The 14,675-nt window shown below is 43.4% G+C and overlaps 1 protein-coding gene across 7 annotated transcripts in view; it reads right to left on the bottom strand.

Annotated features, from left to right (window-relative positions):
* Positions 1-2,208: 2,208 nt before the first annotated feature.
* The window catches only part of YEATS2 (YEATS domain containing 2), a 48,857-nt gene continuing 36,390 nt past the window's right edge, over positions 2,209-14,675 (bottom strand). For 6 of the 7 annotated variants that reach the window (XM_032119180.1, XM_032119183.1, XM_032119182.1 and 3 more), the window contains 7 exons: positions 13,437-13,510; positions 12,320-12,399; positions 11,199-11,400; positions 9,601-9,827; positions 8,380-8,454; positions 6,930-7,003; positions 2,209-5,832 (listed from right to left, as the gene is read on the bottom strand). In XM_032119180.1, coding sequence (XP_031975071.1) covers positions 5,724-5,832; positions 6,930-7,003; positions 8,380-8,454; positions 9,601-9,827; positions 11,199-11,400; positions 12,320-12,399; positions 13,437-13,510 — 841 coding nt within the window. In that variant the 3' untranslated portion in view covers positions 2,209-5,723. The remainder of the gene's footprint in view (positions 5,833-6,929; positions 7,004-8,379; positions 8,455-9,600; positions 9,828-11,198; positions 11,401-12,319; positions 12,400-13,436; positions 13,511-14,675) is intronic. The other variant, XM_032119181.1, reaches the window with a different exon arrangement.

The following is a 14,675-nucleotide window of genomic DNA, read 5'->3' as shown; positions in this document are numbered from 1 at the left end:
TGAATGTTAAAAGTGACCATTGCTTTACAGTTATTCCCAAGAACATTTCAGTCAGTAAGTGCTGAAGACACAACCGGCTTCCCTAGACAGTGCAACAGCTCTTCTAGCTACACCTCAAAAGACTTCCAGGAGAAAGCCAAAGTCTCACAAGCTGCTCAATGAACAGAAGGAAAACTGAGTAGGTACTTACCACTATAAGGTCCAGGGTAATGCCACTCGCTGTCAATGTCTGCAACTTACCTGATTTGTATGAAAAACACCTGCCTCAGCCAAATTAAAAGGTATCACACCAAGTTCCTCTGAAGAAGTCAAATCTACATGAGTTTTGCGGGCTTCAGGGAGCAGTGATGCCAGGATTGCTTCCAACATTGCTCTCACACTAGAATTTGTCTTCCCAGTTGCTCTGGGCCCATGTCCAAGTCTCTCAAGGATTTTTGACTGTGACTCACACTGCAAGTAAGGGTTATATGACACATAAAAAAATGTCCTTTAAAAAGGAAGGCTTTACACCTGTAACTTTAGAATGTACTACTTCTAGGGTGACACTGAACCTGCTTGTTTTGTTTAATCCTGCTGACACCTGGCCTGTTGGGATGCTGAAGGTGAGTTTTGTGTCAGGGAGCGGTGAATACCTGCACTGCCACATGCTCAATTTAAGCTTTGGCGTGGGGAATACACCATTGCTCAGGAGAGTTCGTGTTGTGAACTTGGAAAATTCACAAGCAGCACAATACTGATTTGCTTGCTTTCATAAAGTGCACATTTCTCTCTACATTACACTAATTTCTTTGTGAACAATCAGATGCAAACCGGGCTGGTGTCCAGCGCTGGCAGGGGGACGGTGGGATCTTTGAGGGGAGGGAGCTGAGGAGGGGTCTCTGTGAGGGGAAGGGGAATCATGGAGGAGGGGTATCTCTCTGGGGCAGGGGTCAGAGGGGGAAGTCCCTGTGTGGCGGTCTCAGTGAGGGAATGGGGGGCCTCTGTGAGGGGAGGGAGCTGTGGCAGGGTCTCTGTGAGGGGAGAGGCTGCCCGTGGCCCCGCCGCCCCCGGGCAGCTGAGGGCGCCGAAGCCCTCGGAGGAGCCGGGGCCGGCCTGAGGGAGGGAGGCAGCAGGTAGCAGTGAAGGACTAAAGACACCATTCTGAGAAAGAAAAGTCGGCAGGGAAAGCATTTTGGGCTTTTGTTCCGGTTTTTTGGTTGAGGGGGGTAGGGGGAGGGTTGGGGTTTTGTCTTTACCTCTCACCATCCAGCTTCTATTTGGCTGTGAGTTCAACTAATTTTCCCAAGTCGAGCCTGTTTTGCCCGTGCAGTAACCAGTACACGACGGCCCTGTTTTTATCTACAGCCTACCTTGATGGCCCAGGGCAGTGGTGGCGTCCCCATCTGTGGGAGGATTTAAAAGATAAGTAGATGTGGCACTTGTGGACGTGGTTAACAGTGGGGGCTTGGCAGTGCTGGGATAACTATTTGACTTGATGACCTTAAGAGATGTTTTCCAAACGTAGTGACTGATTCTGTGGTACGTTATCCTGATCCACATGAAACATGTTACTGTCTCCCGAGTTCTGAAGGGAGGAGTGAGAGCGGCTGGGTGGGTGGGTGTCTGCCGGGCTCTCCTCCCCTGCCGTGTAGCCCTGGGAGAGGGGCCCTGAGGGCACAGACACGGGGCTTCCCTGCCCCTGCTCAGCCTCGTTCCCATTGGTTGGTTTGTGTTCCCTGCGCGGGCAGAAGGACCCTTGGTCCGGTGACTGGAACAGTTCCTCCGCTGAGCTCCGGCCATGCGGCTGGAGAAATAAACACCTCTGAAACATCTAGCAAGAATCCGTCCATATATATTTCTTTTCCACGGGCCTCCTTGTTTGATATGCGTGTTACAGAATCCCCACTGTAACAGGTGTCTGGCAGCTGGCCAACCTCAACCCACCTTGCTTTTCAAAAGTCTTCCACACAAACCAATGACTTGCTATTTAAACAGGTTGCTCTGGAAGACGAAAGATTGGAGGCGCTCAGCTCCTGGCTTCTCTTCCCCCAGCTTCCAAAACCAGGAGCTTTTTAAAATAACTAGAAAAGGGAAAAATTACATTTTCCTTCAGATCAATTCCTCAACTACAAATTCTTATACAGAACTAACTATGACATTCTGAATACACAGAGCACAAAAGTATCTGTGGATCTGGAGAAACTGAGTGACAGGTGACAGTCAAGACAATCCTAGCACAGCTAATAAAAGAATTTATTGTAAACATACGTATATTACACAATTATACAGTATAATACAGGTAACATGAAGGATTTAAACACTCAGCATTACAAATAGGGGCAATATTTGTAAAGAGATCTTTAACTCTTCAGAAAGCCAGAGAAATATACGAAACATTTCAACACACCGCACCTGTAGCATTCCACAAACACCGGAACGGATGTGTGAAATTCCACAACCTCTAACTTATCTCCAAGCAATTCCCACAGGAACTTCTCACCAACAAATTTTTCTCCCACTATTCAAAATGCAAAGAACTTGTTGCAAACTTTTCCTACATCTGAAGAACTAAACAAATGTGTCATTTTCTATCTGCTTTTAACAGTTTATTTTTCTTCAGCAAACTTTATATACTAATAATATAGCATCTCCTAGGAGAATAACCTGTGGTTGCTCAGAAATGTAGCAATAGATCTCCACTACAAGAACCCCATTAAGAACGAGGGGTCTGTACCTGCCTGCTTGAGGGCCAGGTTCAGGACTTTTTCTGAAATTCCATTCTTCACAGAAAAGCAGGACACAGGCAAAAGAAGCCACAATTTGCAAACAGATGCCCAAAGACTAACTCCTGCATCCTCAAAAGCTGCTCTGGGTGTTAAAGAATCCCAGAAATAAAACCTGCAAGAGACAGGGGCTGGAAATGCATGTGTATAGAATCCCAGAACATGCTGAGTTGGAAGGGACCCACAAGGATCACTGAGTCCAACTCTTGACCCTGCACAGGTCACCCCAAGTCCACACCATGTGTCTGAGAGCATTGTCCAAACGCTTCTTGAACTCAGACAGGTTTGGTGCTGTGCCCACTGCCCTGGGAGCCTGTTCCAGTACCACAACCACCCTCTGGGTGAAGAACTTTTTCCTGATACTCAACCTAAACCTCCTCTAACTCAGCTTCATGCCATTCCCTTGGGTCCTGTCACTGGTCAAGAGAGTGAGGAGACCAGTACCTGCCCCTCAGGAGGATGCTGAAGACCACAATGAGGTCTCCCCTCAGTGTCCTCCAGGCTGAACAGACCAAGTGACCTCAGCCGCTCCTCATGTGGCTTCCCCCCCAGACTCTTCCCCATCCTTGTGGCCCTCCTCTGGATGCACTCCCATAGCTTAATGTCTTTTTTATATTGTGGCACCCAAAACACAGTACTTGAGGTCACTGCAGATCATAGCACAACTGAGTTTGCCCAAAAGGCTGTTCCCACAGAACTTGCAGGCTGTCATGATAGTGACAGGGATCTCGAAAATGCCCTTCATAAAAGCTTTCATAAAAGCTGTGTACAGGGATGCCTGAAAGCAGTACAGACCCCAAGTTCACTACAGCCTACAAAGCATGGGGCCTGCAGTTCTCCAGCTACCTGGATTCCTCCCAACTCAACACTGAGCTGAAACACAATCACTGCTGCTCAACTCCATCACACTGACCTCCGCTGATAAAGTAATGTCAGGGCTAAGCTCTGCCCTTTCCTTTCGCAGGCAATCCTGCACTCAGCTCACCCGAACAATCCAGGATTAGCTTTTGAATCCAGAGCATCTGTAATGTCCTTCCTAGGGGGCATTTAAGTCCTTCTCTGAATGCTGTTTGGATTTCATCCATTGGTCCCATTTCCTAGATTCAGGGGTCAGGTTCTGCCATTCTTATATTCAACAGAGCTGCAGCTCCCTGTTAGCTGTGATGAGCTGAGAGGGGCTTTCCTGCAGACCCTAGTTTTATTTAAGGTGGAGAAGACAGGTGGCATCCCATCTGAGGTACATAGTGCTTTCTTCAGTTTAACAACTGCATCAAACTTACACTACTCTCCTTCCAAGTCTGAAACCACCCTCTAACTGAAGCATTTTTCACAGTTCCTGCACACTACTGTAGTTACGATCACCTGTCTTCTAGCCCCAAAAAAGCACCAAAAGATAACATTCTGCTCCCACCCCAGGCCAAGAAAGATAACTGTAGTTTAATGTTTATAAAAGGCTTTGTATTGTCAAAGCACGGCACCAACAAGAGCGAGGCCTCAGTACACCCCTATGAGGTAGGTATCCTGCTCCCCATGCTCAGAGATGGGGAAACTGAGGCACAGAGTGATTAAATCAAAGGCCATGCAGCAGATCAGAGACCCAGCTGAGATCAGCGCACTGGAGGTTCTGGCTGTTTGGCCCATGCTCCACCCATGACAGCACTGCCAGACAAAACAAGCATGCTGAAAGCATGACAGTCCCACAGGAGTCCCACCAACTTCACAATGGCTTATTCGCACTACCAGCAAGCACCCATGGGGCAGGACAAAGGAGTGGTGGATGTGGGGTGGTCAGGATGTTGTCAACGAAGCTTTCTTCAGCAAGATGTTGATAGCCAGGCTGCAGACATGTCTCCCTCACCAGTGGTGTTCCTGAGACAGGTAAGTGCTGGGGTTAGTAGCAGAACTTCTTCCTGCAGTCAAGATATCAGAGGATCTCCCCACAAGCAGCAAATCTTTGATTTTTCAATCCTACCAGGCCTCTCTGTGTTGAACAGAAATAAAGCCAAAGCAGTGCTGCTCCCACAGCACTTCACAGTTTAGGCTGATACTTAGTGAACACTGCTACCACATTAAGACTTGTACAGCACAGCTGGTCATCTGCCCTCCAGCACTCTTCAAACCTTCTGGCAGCCTGGGGAGGCACTCGCTGGGCAAGCAAAGCATTTCAGCCAGCCCAAGCCCACAAACCCTAAATACCATCTTTGTTCCTCTCCTTTCCCATGCAGCACAAGTGGTCAGTCAAATCTTACCAAGCCTGATTGGGGTTTGTTCATCTTGCTTGAGGCTGTGCCAGTCTACCCTTTCCAAGGTGACTAAGAAAGGTGGCATCTGACACCTCCTCTAGAGAGGCAAGGAATTTGGTTAGGTGACAGCTCAGTAAGCGACTGACAGGCCTACCCAGCTGTGTTCTCAGTCACGTACATCATGCTCAGGCAAGAATGGCCAAAATTGCTGCAGCCATCAGCCTTCTGCTCCCCCAAAACCACCCTAATCTACCCATCTATTCAAATGAGCTTTAAGACCTTTAAGAGCTGCCTTTGACTTTTCTCATATTCAGAGTGCCAAAGCAAGTGCCCTGCTCACTGCATGGGGAAACCAACTTGTATGTAGACTGCATTAAAAAACATAATTTCTCATGTTAAAAACCAGTTCAGTCTCACCAGCAGAGCTGTCTCAGAGGGACCAGGCCTGTGGAGTCTCTCACAGCTAGCAACTCGATGCAAACTGACAATGTTTGTTCAGCCACTGAACATACACTTACCAAGTAAACACTGACATTTAACAACTTGATTTGGAACAGAGCATCGTTTTGTTGCATTAAGGTGCATCTTTAATTGGAGGTAACAATCTAGTAGCCCAATGTTATAAATGTATGTAATAGTGTCCTACAGAAATACTGGATTTGTCAACCCAACTTCAGTCATAAATCCACCTTTCCTGTAGCATCTTCTCTGCTCTATTTCATTGCTCCTCATTTAGTATCTTCATATGTTTGTTTGTGAGGAAGTCAAGAAAGGGAATATTACAGATGGCTTTGTGAATATTCATCACTGTGATCTCTCTTGGAGTCCTGCAGGGAATGCACCAGAGATGCTATTATAATACACAAAAACCCACACATCCATAAAGCAGCAAGTCAATAAATTTACCAATGGGAGGAGGAGGGAGAGAAAGCAAAAATAACAATCAAAGCAAAAAAAGGATATAAGAGCAGGTGTTAGAGCAATGCAGGGAAAGCATTAAAATATCACAGCACAAAAAAAGCCACTCAGATGACTGGGGGAAACCTGTTGGGCACTGGGGTAGGAAAAGCAAGTACTGAAGCATGAATTCTTGAACTTGTATAGCACAGTTGTTGTGTATGTACTTCTATATACAACATATATACATACTTTCTTATATATTATGTAAATATTTATGTATTGCATACAAGTGAATATTTAAACTGAGCGTTTTCTCATAGTGTTTGGGTTTTTTAAATCAATTTAAGCTATCCCAAGTCATGCTGCTGAACAGAAATCAAAATGTGGCCTAATCATTAGGTATTAAAAAAAACCTCTTTACTGTTGAGGGTGGTGAGGCACTGGACAGGTGGCCCAGAGATGCTGTGGCTGCCTCATCCCTGGAACTGTTTAAGGCCAGGTTGGATGGGGCTTGGAGCAACCTGGGACAGTGGAAGGTGTCCTGCACATGGCAAGGGGTGGAACAAGATGATCTTTAAGGTCCCTTCCAATCCAAATAATTTTATGATTCTATAAAAATCACTCAGCATCTGAGGCAGAAAAGTGTGTATCAGTAAAATAAAGAGATTATTTAGGTTGTTTAAGTTCTGGCAGGCCACAGCTAAGTTGTCTACACAGTAACCTGAGATGGACAAGAGTGAGCAGGTCCTTTCAGCGTGGCTCTGTAGAAACAGGTCATCTGCCTCTGAGGCATGGCAACACCAGAGAATCCTGCCTTGGTTTTTAATGTTTATGTTCCCATCCTTTCCCACTAGGGAGCCACAAAATGACAAACTCTCTCTTAAGGCTTGGGTCTTCTCAGAGTATAGTCCATAAATTCCCTCACTCTCGTGGTCTGAGCCACACAAAGCCTGACTAAATTCCTGAAGCCATTGAAGTCCTTAGTGCCGGTGTAAGTGGTGGCAGAGGAGCCCTGGTGCTGTACCTGTTGTGAGGAGCTGTCTGGTACGCCACAGCGAGCGCTTGCCGTAAGATATCACTCATCAGCTGTTCAGTGGCCTGAGACAAGAGACAGCATTAGGAGACAGCATGACAAAAAGAGCAAAGGAACTTGCTATTTGCTCAAGTACCAGTGTAAGAGCAGCTGCAATCCTGGCTCGCTTCAATCCTCAGTCGATCAGCACAGGGCAGTTCAAGACACCCGAGTGAGTTTTATCACTTAAGACATGAGTTTATTTAACAGAAAGAGACCCAGAGCTCAGGCTGCAACTGCCCAGCCTGGTTTCCCTCCAGACCTGAAGAGCAGTACGTGCCCAGCAGAGTGGATCCAATGTTCCAGTGCCTGTGCTTCCAAGAGCATTTCAGGACCCTTCCTCTCACCCACCAGAGCTGGTTTTGTACATGGCAGACTGCAGATATTCTCCTGGGAGCCAGTACCTGCATCCCAGCCCACTCCCTGTGGTCACCACGCTTGTGTCAAGACATGCTCACAGAAACCTCCCAGCCTGGGCAGCCATATGCCCAACACTTGGCTTAACCAAGGTTCAGTCAAAAGCTAATTAAGGCTCTTGGCTTTCTGTGCTGTATCAAGACCAGAGGAGAGGTTTCTGGAATGTTCAGTGAGGAAAGCTGGCACAACTACAATTAGAATGGAGCAACCTGATGGCTACAATCTGTGTCTACAAATGGATGTATCTGTATCAGAGTTCAACTGTGGTAACAGGAAGCACAGCACAGGCACGCACATGAGTGCATGTGCCACCTGGAATCAATTAACTTTCGTAAAACTCATCTTCTGATAAGCTGCAGTCTGTATAAACAACCCCAAAAATCATCTTCGGCATGAAATGCACCAGAGTGCTGCTAGAAATAATCTCTGTTAGCCTTCAGTCCAAACCCAAGAACTCCAGATCTCTGCTGTTCAAATTTTGGTGCAAAACCATTTCTCTGTTTTTCCAGAAGTGATGAGGATAGAGAAAGAGTTTCTCGCACACGGCAGAATTGTTACTGTCCACAGGAATTCAGCAGTCTCCCAGCAGAGACAACCTGGGCAAAGTAACTGGGCAGTATTTAGGAAAATATAGCTAACCTTGTATAAAATAATCAAGTCTTACACAATCTGAAAGATTCCCCCCAGTTCTGAAGGGAAGGACAAAGCAAGGGGTACTTTCAAAATTACAGAATGAGTCAGTATCTTAGTGGTGGTGAGAATTTGCAAATCACTATTCTGTGTCCAAGCCAACAAATCAGTTAGAAAACTGAAAACCCACACGAAAGTGTATGACCCTCTTTGGGCAGCTATGTATCTATCTATTAATGCAGAAAGACAGACTTTGATTTGATAAATGCATATTAATAAAGATATTCCATCTTTTTTTCTAATTGCTGAGTTGACACAATTACAGACAAGCCCTTCCTGTGAAGTAATTTCTTACCTTTAAAATCATATCTTCTATTACAGATGCATAAACATTCTTTTGTACCTCAGCAGGCTGAAAAGAAATCCCTATCTATAAAATACAAGAGAAAAAAAATTACTATATCAAATAACACAACTCACGTTGTACTACAATTAGATAAGATTAACAGAAAAAAACCCTACTACAAAGGGTAGTTAAAAGAGAAGCAAGTAGACACTACGGAACTTTCAAGCAGTATAATCTCAGGCTTAATTTTTAAAAAATCTGGGTAAAATTAGCACAGCCTGTAGAAATGCCTCTGGAAGTCAGAAGAAACAAAAGCAGGTTTTAGTTTTTGTTTCAGTGTCCACACAAAACCCAGGCTGCACTGGGTATCTTTGGGTTGAGAAGGGAAGCTCCATTTTAAAATTGTACATATCTTCAATCCATCTACTCATCATCTTTCCTGCACCCAGCTATGGCCACTGAAACCACTTTAAACAGTACTCCTGGCACAGAAGTTCCACATCAAAAGAGTGTTTCATCTTTCAATTCCACTCTCATTGTACCCATGCCTTTGTCACCTACATAGCAAGAGACCAGATACACTGCAGAACCAAAGTTTTGTCCCTTGGTGTCAGCAGGTGAGGTGGGGGCGGAGATCCTTTCTTTCTCCAACAACTGCTCCATGCAAACCCCTCCTGCTGCTCCCGTCTCCTGTGGTACAACAGCAAGCACTCTTTCCTACAAGCGAAGTCAGTCTCCTCTCTCGCTCCTGCTGCTGAGACAAAAGACCTCCCTCTCTTTTGCCCTGAACTGAATAGGAGGAAGATATTCAAGCAGTAGAGAAATTTGCTAAGTTTTACCACAGTCCCTTTTCAGGAACTGCTGTTACACAGCATTGGTCCAAGCAACAAGACCACATCTTCTGCATGATGGGACAGGAAGAATTCAGTGCTAGTGCTCCTCATCCCTCAATTTATCCTTGCTTTTAGCCTTTCAAGATAATTTTTCTGTACTAAGCCCTGCAAAACAGCTACTCTGAAGTGAGCTCCCAGCTGGCACTCTTCCCTTTCCCCTGCCAGAACTGGCAGCTGCGTGTCTTGAGTCAGAAGGTCCCGTTTTTCCAGGGCATTTATAAAAAAATTCATTTAAAAGTCCTGAGGCCTATATAGATGAAAGAAATGCAACTAAATAAATGTAAGACCACAACTAGCTTCACAATAATTCTAATTAGCTTTATGATTCATTCATTACCTTCTCAGCAGTGTCCCTCACAAACTCTGATGCAGGCAAGGAAGCCATGTAGAACTTCATCTCTTCTTGTTTCTCCTCCTGTTCTTTCTTAATGTTTATTTTTAATGGCTCGCTGAAGTTGAGAATATCTACTTCCTCTTCATGTTCCGGTTCTTGTTTCAGAAATTGCTGTAGTTCCTCCAGTTTTCGGCACAGCTCCTCACCACTGCTGTAAGATGAAGGGCATTCTGAAATAGAAGCAATCAATTAAACACATGATGGGTTAGGGAAAGCTGTTTATAAACAGATGCACACTCAAAATATGGGAAGAAACTAAGGTAATTGCAAGTTATTTTTGTAGTGCCTACCAAATATAAGGATGAATAGAAATGCACACAGTCATTGAGAGCCTTCTAATTATATCTTCATGACACTCATGGTTCTCTCCCACATCTGCTCCTACACCAATCAAGAAGGCTGTATTTCACACAAAACAAGCTTATGTCAGTCTCCCAAACATTCTCACAGAAGCTTTTTAAGCTTTTTGGCAACTGGCAAATCAGTCTGATGCTCTTCAACTTGCTTAGAGAAGTGGAGCTTTTACTATGCAGGCACAATGTAGTGCTAAATCATCTTTTACACTGTGATGAGCGTTATCATGCTGCTTAAAAAAATCAGAAGACAGGTTCCCAGTGGAATGGCAGAAGGGTAAGCTCTTCTCTGCATGATTGACACGAGCTGGTAAAACCTTCAGTGCAAAGCTATGCAGTAAACAGATTCTGCTCTTCAAAGACAAACACAAATACAGTGATTTAAATAAAAATATTATAAGGTAGATGCAGGCTTCCTTTCCACCTTCAACAACTGCAATGCAGGGCCAGACTTTACAACATATACTCAATATCATATCCTTCTGTGAAATACCTTAAATCCCTGAACGATCAGAACAGAAGAACATTCAGCTTTTGGAAAGGGATTATCTGAAGGTGAAACAAGATAGCTTAACTGTGAAGAAAGGATGAAATTAAAGACATGATTTTAATATATACTAAAATGAACTGTGGGGATCCTAGAGCTGTGCTAGTGGAATAATGTAGCAGCTGTAATACAAAGCATGAAGCTTCAACGGGCCAATTCACCTCACTTTTGGAGATAAATTAACTCCCACTGAGCTCCACATTGCCACTGCCAGGTTTGTTTTTTTTGTTTTGTACCTGAACTCATTCATACTGTTTGCATGGTAAGTCTTAACAGAGGCTAAGCCTACCCAAGGGCAGAAATGTCATTACTCCCTATGCTAACTTTGTGTATCCACTTATAAATTATTACATTGTGGAGAAAAAAATCATCTTTCATGAGATTTATCTACACTGAGCCTCCAAGAGCCCCAAAGCACAATAAAAACCAAGAGAAGCCCCAGAGAAACATCAGGACTGACAGGAACAAGGGACAGCCCCACTTGTAGGCCTGCCCTTACAATCTCCAAGTTTTGTTATTCCAGACTGAATTAAGTTAAAGCAAAGACAGTAAGAATCCCCTTCTCCAGATGTGCTTGAACACAGGCATTTAATAAACAGTGTCTTTGGCAGAAAGGAGCTTCCTGTCCCCTCCACACTCACCTGGCTCACTGTCTATCTGTGTCAGCACATCCTCAATGGAGTCCTCATCGTTCCGCAAGGCCTCGGGGTCGGGGGGAGTGTAGCCATGGCATCGACACCAGTGCACCACGTGCTTTGTTTTCAGGGGGGTGATACTGTGAAACCTGGGATGCTTCTCTACGATTTCTTGTAGGATCTTTCTCACTGTCATTGCTCGTTGCCACTGTGACCAACCAAAGAGAAAGCTCATTACACTGGCCAGAACATTTACGGTTAGCTTACTCACAGCCCAGAAACATAATCCAGGTTGCAAGGGAAACAGAAAAGGAACATGATTTTCTCAGAAGTCAAGAGTGACTTCTGACAGGTCATTTAGACTTTGCTTTATCATCCAAAAAAAATCTCAAGAAAAGGGACACACATTTACAGGGGCCTTGTCACATTTGTCTTGACTTGAAATGCCTCATCTCCCAAGTAACACCAAAGATGGCATAGTGCAAGAAATCCACTAGAGCAAAATATGTTCTTAAAATTTGGTTAAACTCTTTGATCATTTAAGCTGGCAACAGCAGAGGATCTAATTCAGTGTTAGTTAACAACTTCCCTGTAAAACTACACAGCAAGATGCCAAAGTTATGAAGAAATAGAGGGAAACCACAATATAAAAGGTCCAGGTTAACTGAAATATTTATCTTTGGTGAACTGACAATCTATTCCAGCACTAGTACTGCTTATGTCAGATCCCTCAGTTCTCATCCTGCAGAAAACAGACACAATCCCCTAAAAAGACAGATAATATATATTGGGTAAAATTCCCTTGACTGTAACATGCCACAGAGGAGAGATGAGGATAAAGTACTACCCCTTTGAAAAAATTTAAAGTTTTAAAATGCTTCAAAAACCATCTTACTATAAATAAACTGAAAAATGACCTTCAGCATCCTTTCTGCTTGAGAAAGCCTGTGAACAATAAACTGGATCACCGTCTGAACACAAGTCAGTGCACCTTGCAGTAAGGGGTGCTGCCATTTAAAGTCAGATTTATTCAGGAAACAAAACAGACAACAAGGAAGGTTCCATAATTCAGAAATCCTTCTTGTGTTCCTAGTGACTGCTTATGAAACAGTGGATGAGAGAATTACCTCGGCTGCCCTCCTCTTCCCAATATTCCAGCTGTAATACTGTTCCACTGAACCGGCACAAAAAGAGCTTACATCCTCACCTAAAAAAACCACAAAATCAAAAACACTATTAAATTTTCAGTAAGTGAAGTAAGATGAACTCTGGGTTTGATGTTATTCAGCAAAGAGGGAAAGGGAAATGCCTTTCATGCTCACAGGCTCAATGACTGCAACTAACTCTTACACATGCTCTGCTCTGTCCAAGAGACACTGACACTAGTTTTTGGATGCAAAACCAGCCTCCCTCTTGGTCATATACACAGACACCTGTAGCTGTGGGCTGTTTTAAGCCTCTTTCCCACTGCAAGCTCTATTATGTACACCTCTAAGTCTGCCTTACTAGTCAAAGTCTCTTCTTCTGGAAAACTGTTTTGCTTTTTTTTTCCAAACAAATTACAACATAAAAATGAAACAACAGTGAAAAGGTTTCCTGGCAAAAGTGCAAGAGCTGTATGTGACGAAGGCTTTACCGTGCTTCTCACTCCTACTTTGCTGCCTTTGCTTGCAAGGGTCTGCTCTACCCAGTCTCCACTACCACTTGTTCAAAGTGCATTAGTTACCAGAGAAAGTCGAAACATTTTCAGTTATGTACATGAGTACGAGGAATAAAATAATAAAGTACCACACAAGATTAAAATATTTCTCTGCAAACTATCCCCTTTTGTTTAAAAAAGAAGGCAAAAACGCCAATAACAAGCACATTTCAGTTTTGAGCTATGTTACTGTATTTGCCAGCTCACTAAAACCCTAGTGTTAAATTTAAAAAAAGAAAAGAAAAAAGCACATCCATTAAGGACAAACCAGGAAAAAGAAGACCTACTTGCAGCCATTATGTGAAGAAATGCAATCTATTTCTAAGGAAAAAAACAGATGAAAGATTTTAGCTGCTAACAACATACTTGACTTTACTGGAAGAACCTAATTCTAAGCATCTTCAGAATAACCCCTGGAGTAAGCTCTCTAGGAGAATGGCTTCATTTCATTCCATCTTTTAATAACTTCTGTGGCTATGGAGTATGCATGGCATTCTGTTGATACACTGACAATACAGAGCAAAGCCTTTTCATTTACTGCTTACTTTTTTCAGCAATTAATGGAACCTTCTTCACTATTGCTGTTAAAAGCTGCTGGATGTTCTCCAAATATTCTATGCTGCAAGGGATAAAAAGAATCACAGTGAAGACTGCTGTTGGAAGCAATGAATCAGATGTAAAAGGTTTTAAAATCACTGCATGGTTTAAAGCCTTTAGCCCCAAGGCATTACAAACAGCGGTGTGAGGATAAACTCTTATACCCCAATCCAGTGAAGGTATTTCAAACAGCCCCTCCTCTTGCCAAAATGTCCACATCTGAAACTGCATCTGTCAGGCTGAAGAAACTGAAGACAGGCTTGGAGAAAACCCCTGCATTATCTCGCAAGCTGCAACACTACTTTGAGAGGTAACTAGTGCAGGTTGTCCCAGTAGGAAACACGGGATACTGCATAGGAAACTTTCTGTTTACAGGACTTTACTTAACCAGACATAGTCTATTTAACTCTCAGGAACTGTATTTTCCAACTGTTATCTTATAACTGAGATAATTTTCAGTGTGTAGTGACTGGACATTTATTCCTGTCTCTTACACACTCTCCATCAGGGTAGTATCTTCAGGGATACGCCGAGATAACAAAACTTTTCAAAACACAGAGACAGGAAAGTTGGAGGAATCAAGAGCAGAAGAGACATCCTACACACTGCAAGAAATATGCAGAGAAAATTCTGCAGTTTGAGTTCTGGTGAAAAAACACTAAGAAGTACTTGCAAAAGCATCACAAACAAGGCACTGGATTTCACAGCATCCAGTGATCAAATACCCATTATTATTTAATTCTAATTCTGAAGCAAAGCAGCCCTCATACTAAGTAATTACAGAAGTATATGAGTTTAGCAAGACTTGAAAGGCTAGAAGGTGGACAGCTCTACTGATTTCAGATGCCCCTTTTCAGAGCTGCATTTCACTGGGCAGTGTGACCTGACTAAGGACATGCAATGGCAATATACAAGCAGAGGATGATAGAGAGATTTTAGCAGTCTGTGATTTTAAAAAAGCCCAAAACAACAGCAAATCTTCAAATAATTTCTCCTCTTTCATGAACCCTGCATACAAATCCATTCACAAATAAAACATTGCAACACTGTCTGAAACAAATGCCACCCAAGAGGATTAGTACAGATACAGCAGTGTATGGGACAGAAGATTTAATAATTTATTATAAAAATTATAATTTATATACTTATATATAAATTATAAAACCATAAATTATAAAGTATTTATA

This window comes from Corvus moneduloides, chromosome 10 (genome assembly GCF_009650955.1).
Source record: "Corvus moneduloides isolate bCorMon1 chromosome 10, bCorMon1.pri, whole genome shotgun sequence".
NCBI classification, from domain to species: Eukaryota; Metazoa; Chordata; class Aves; order Passeriformes; family Corvidae; genus Corvus; species Corvus moneduloides.
This window is presented reverse-complemented; position numbering and strand designations above follow the sequence as displayed.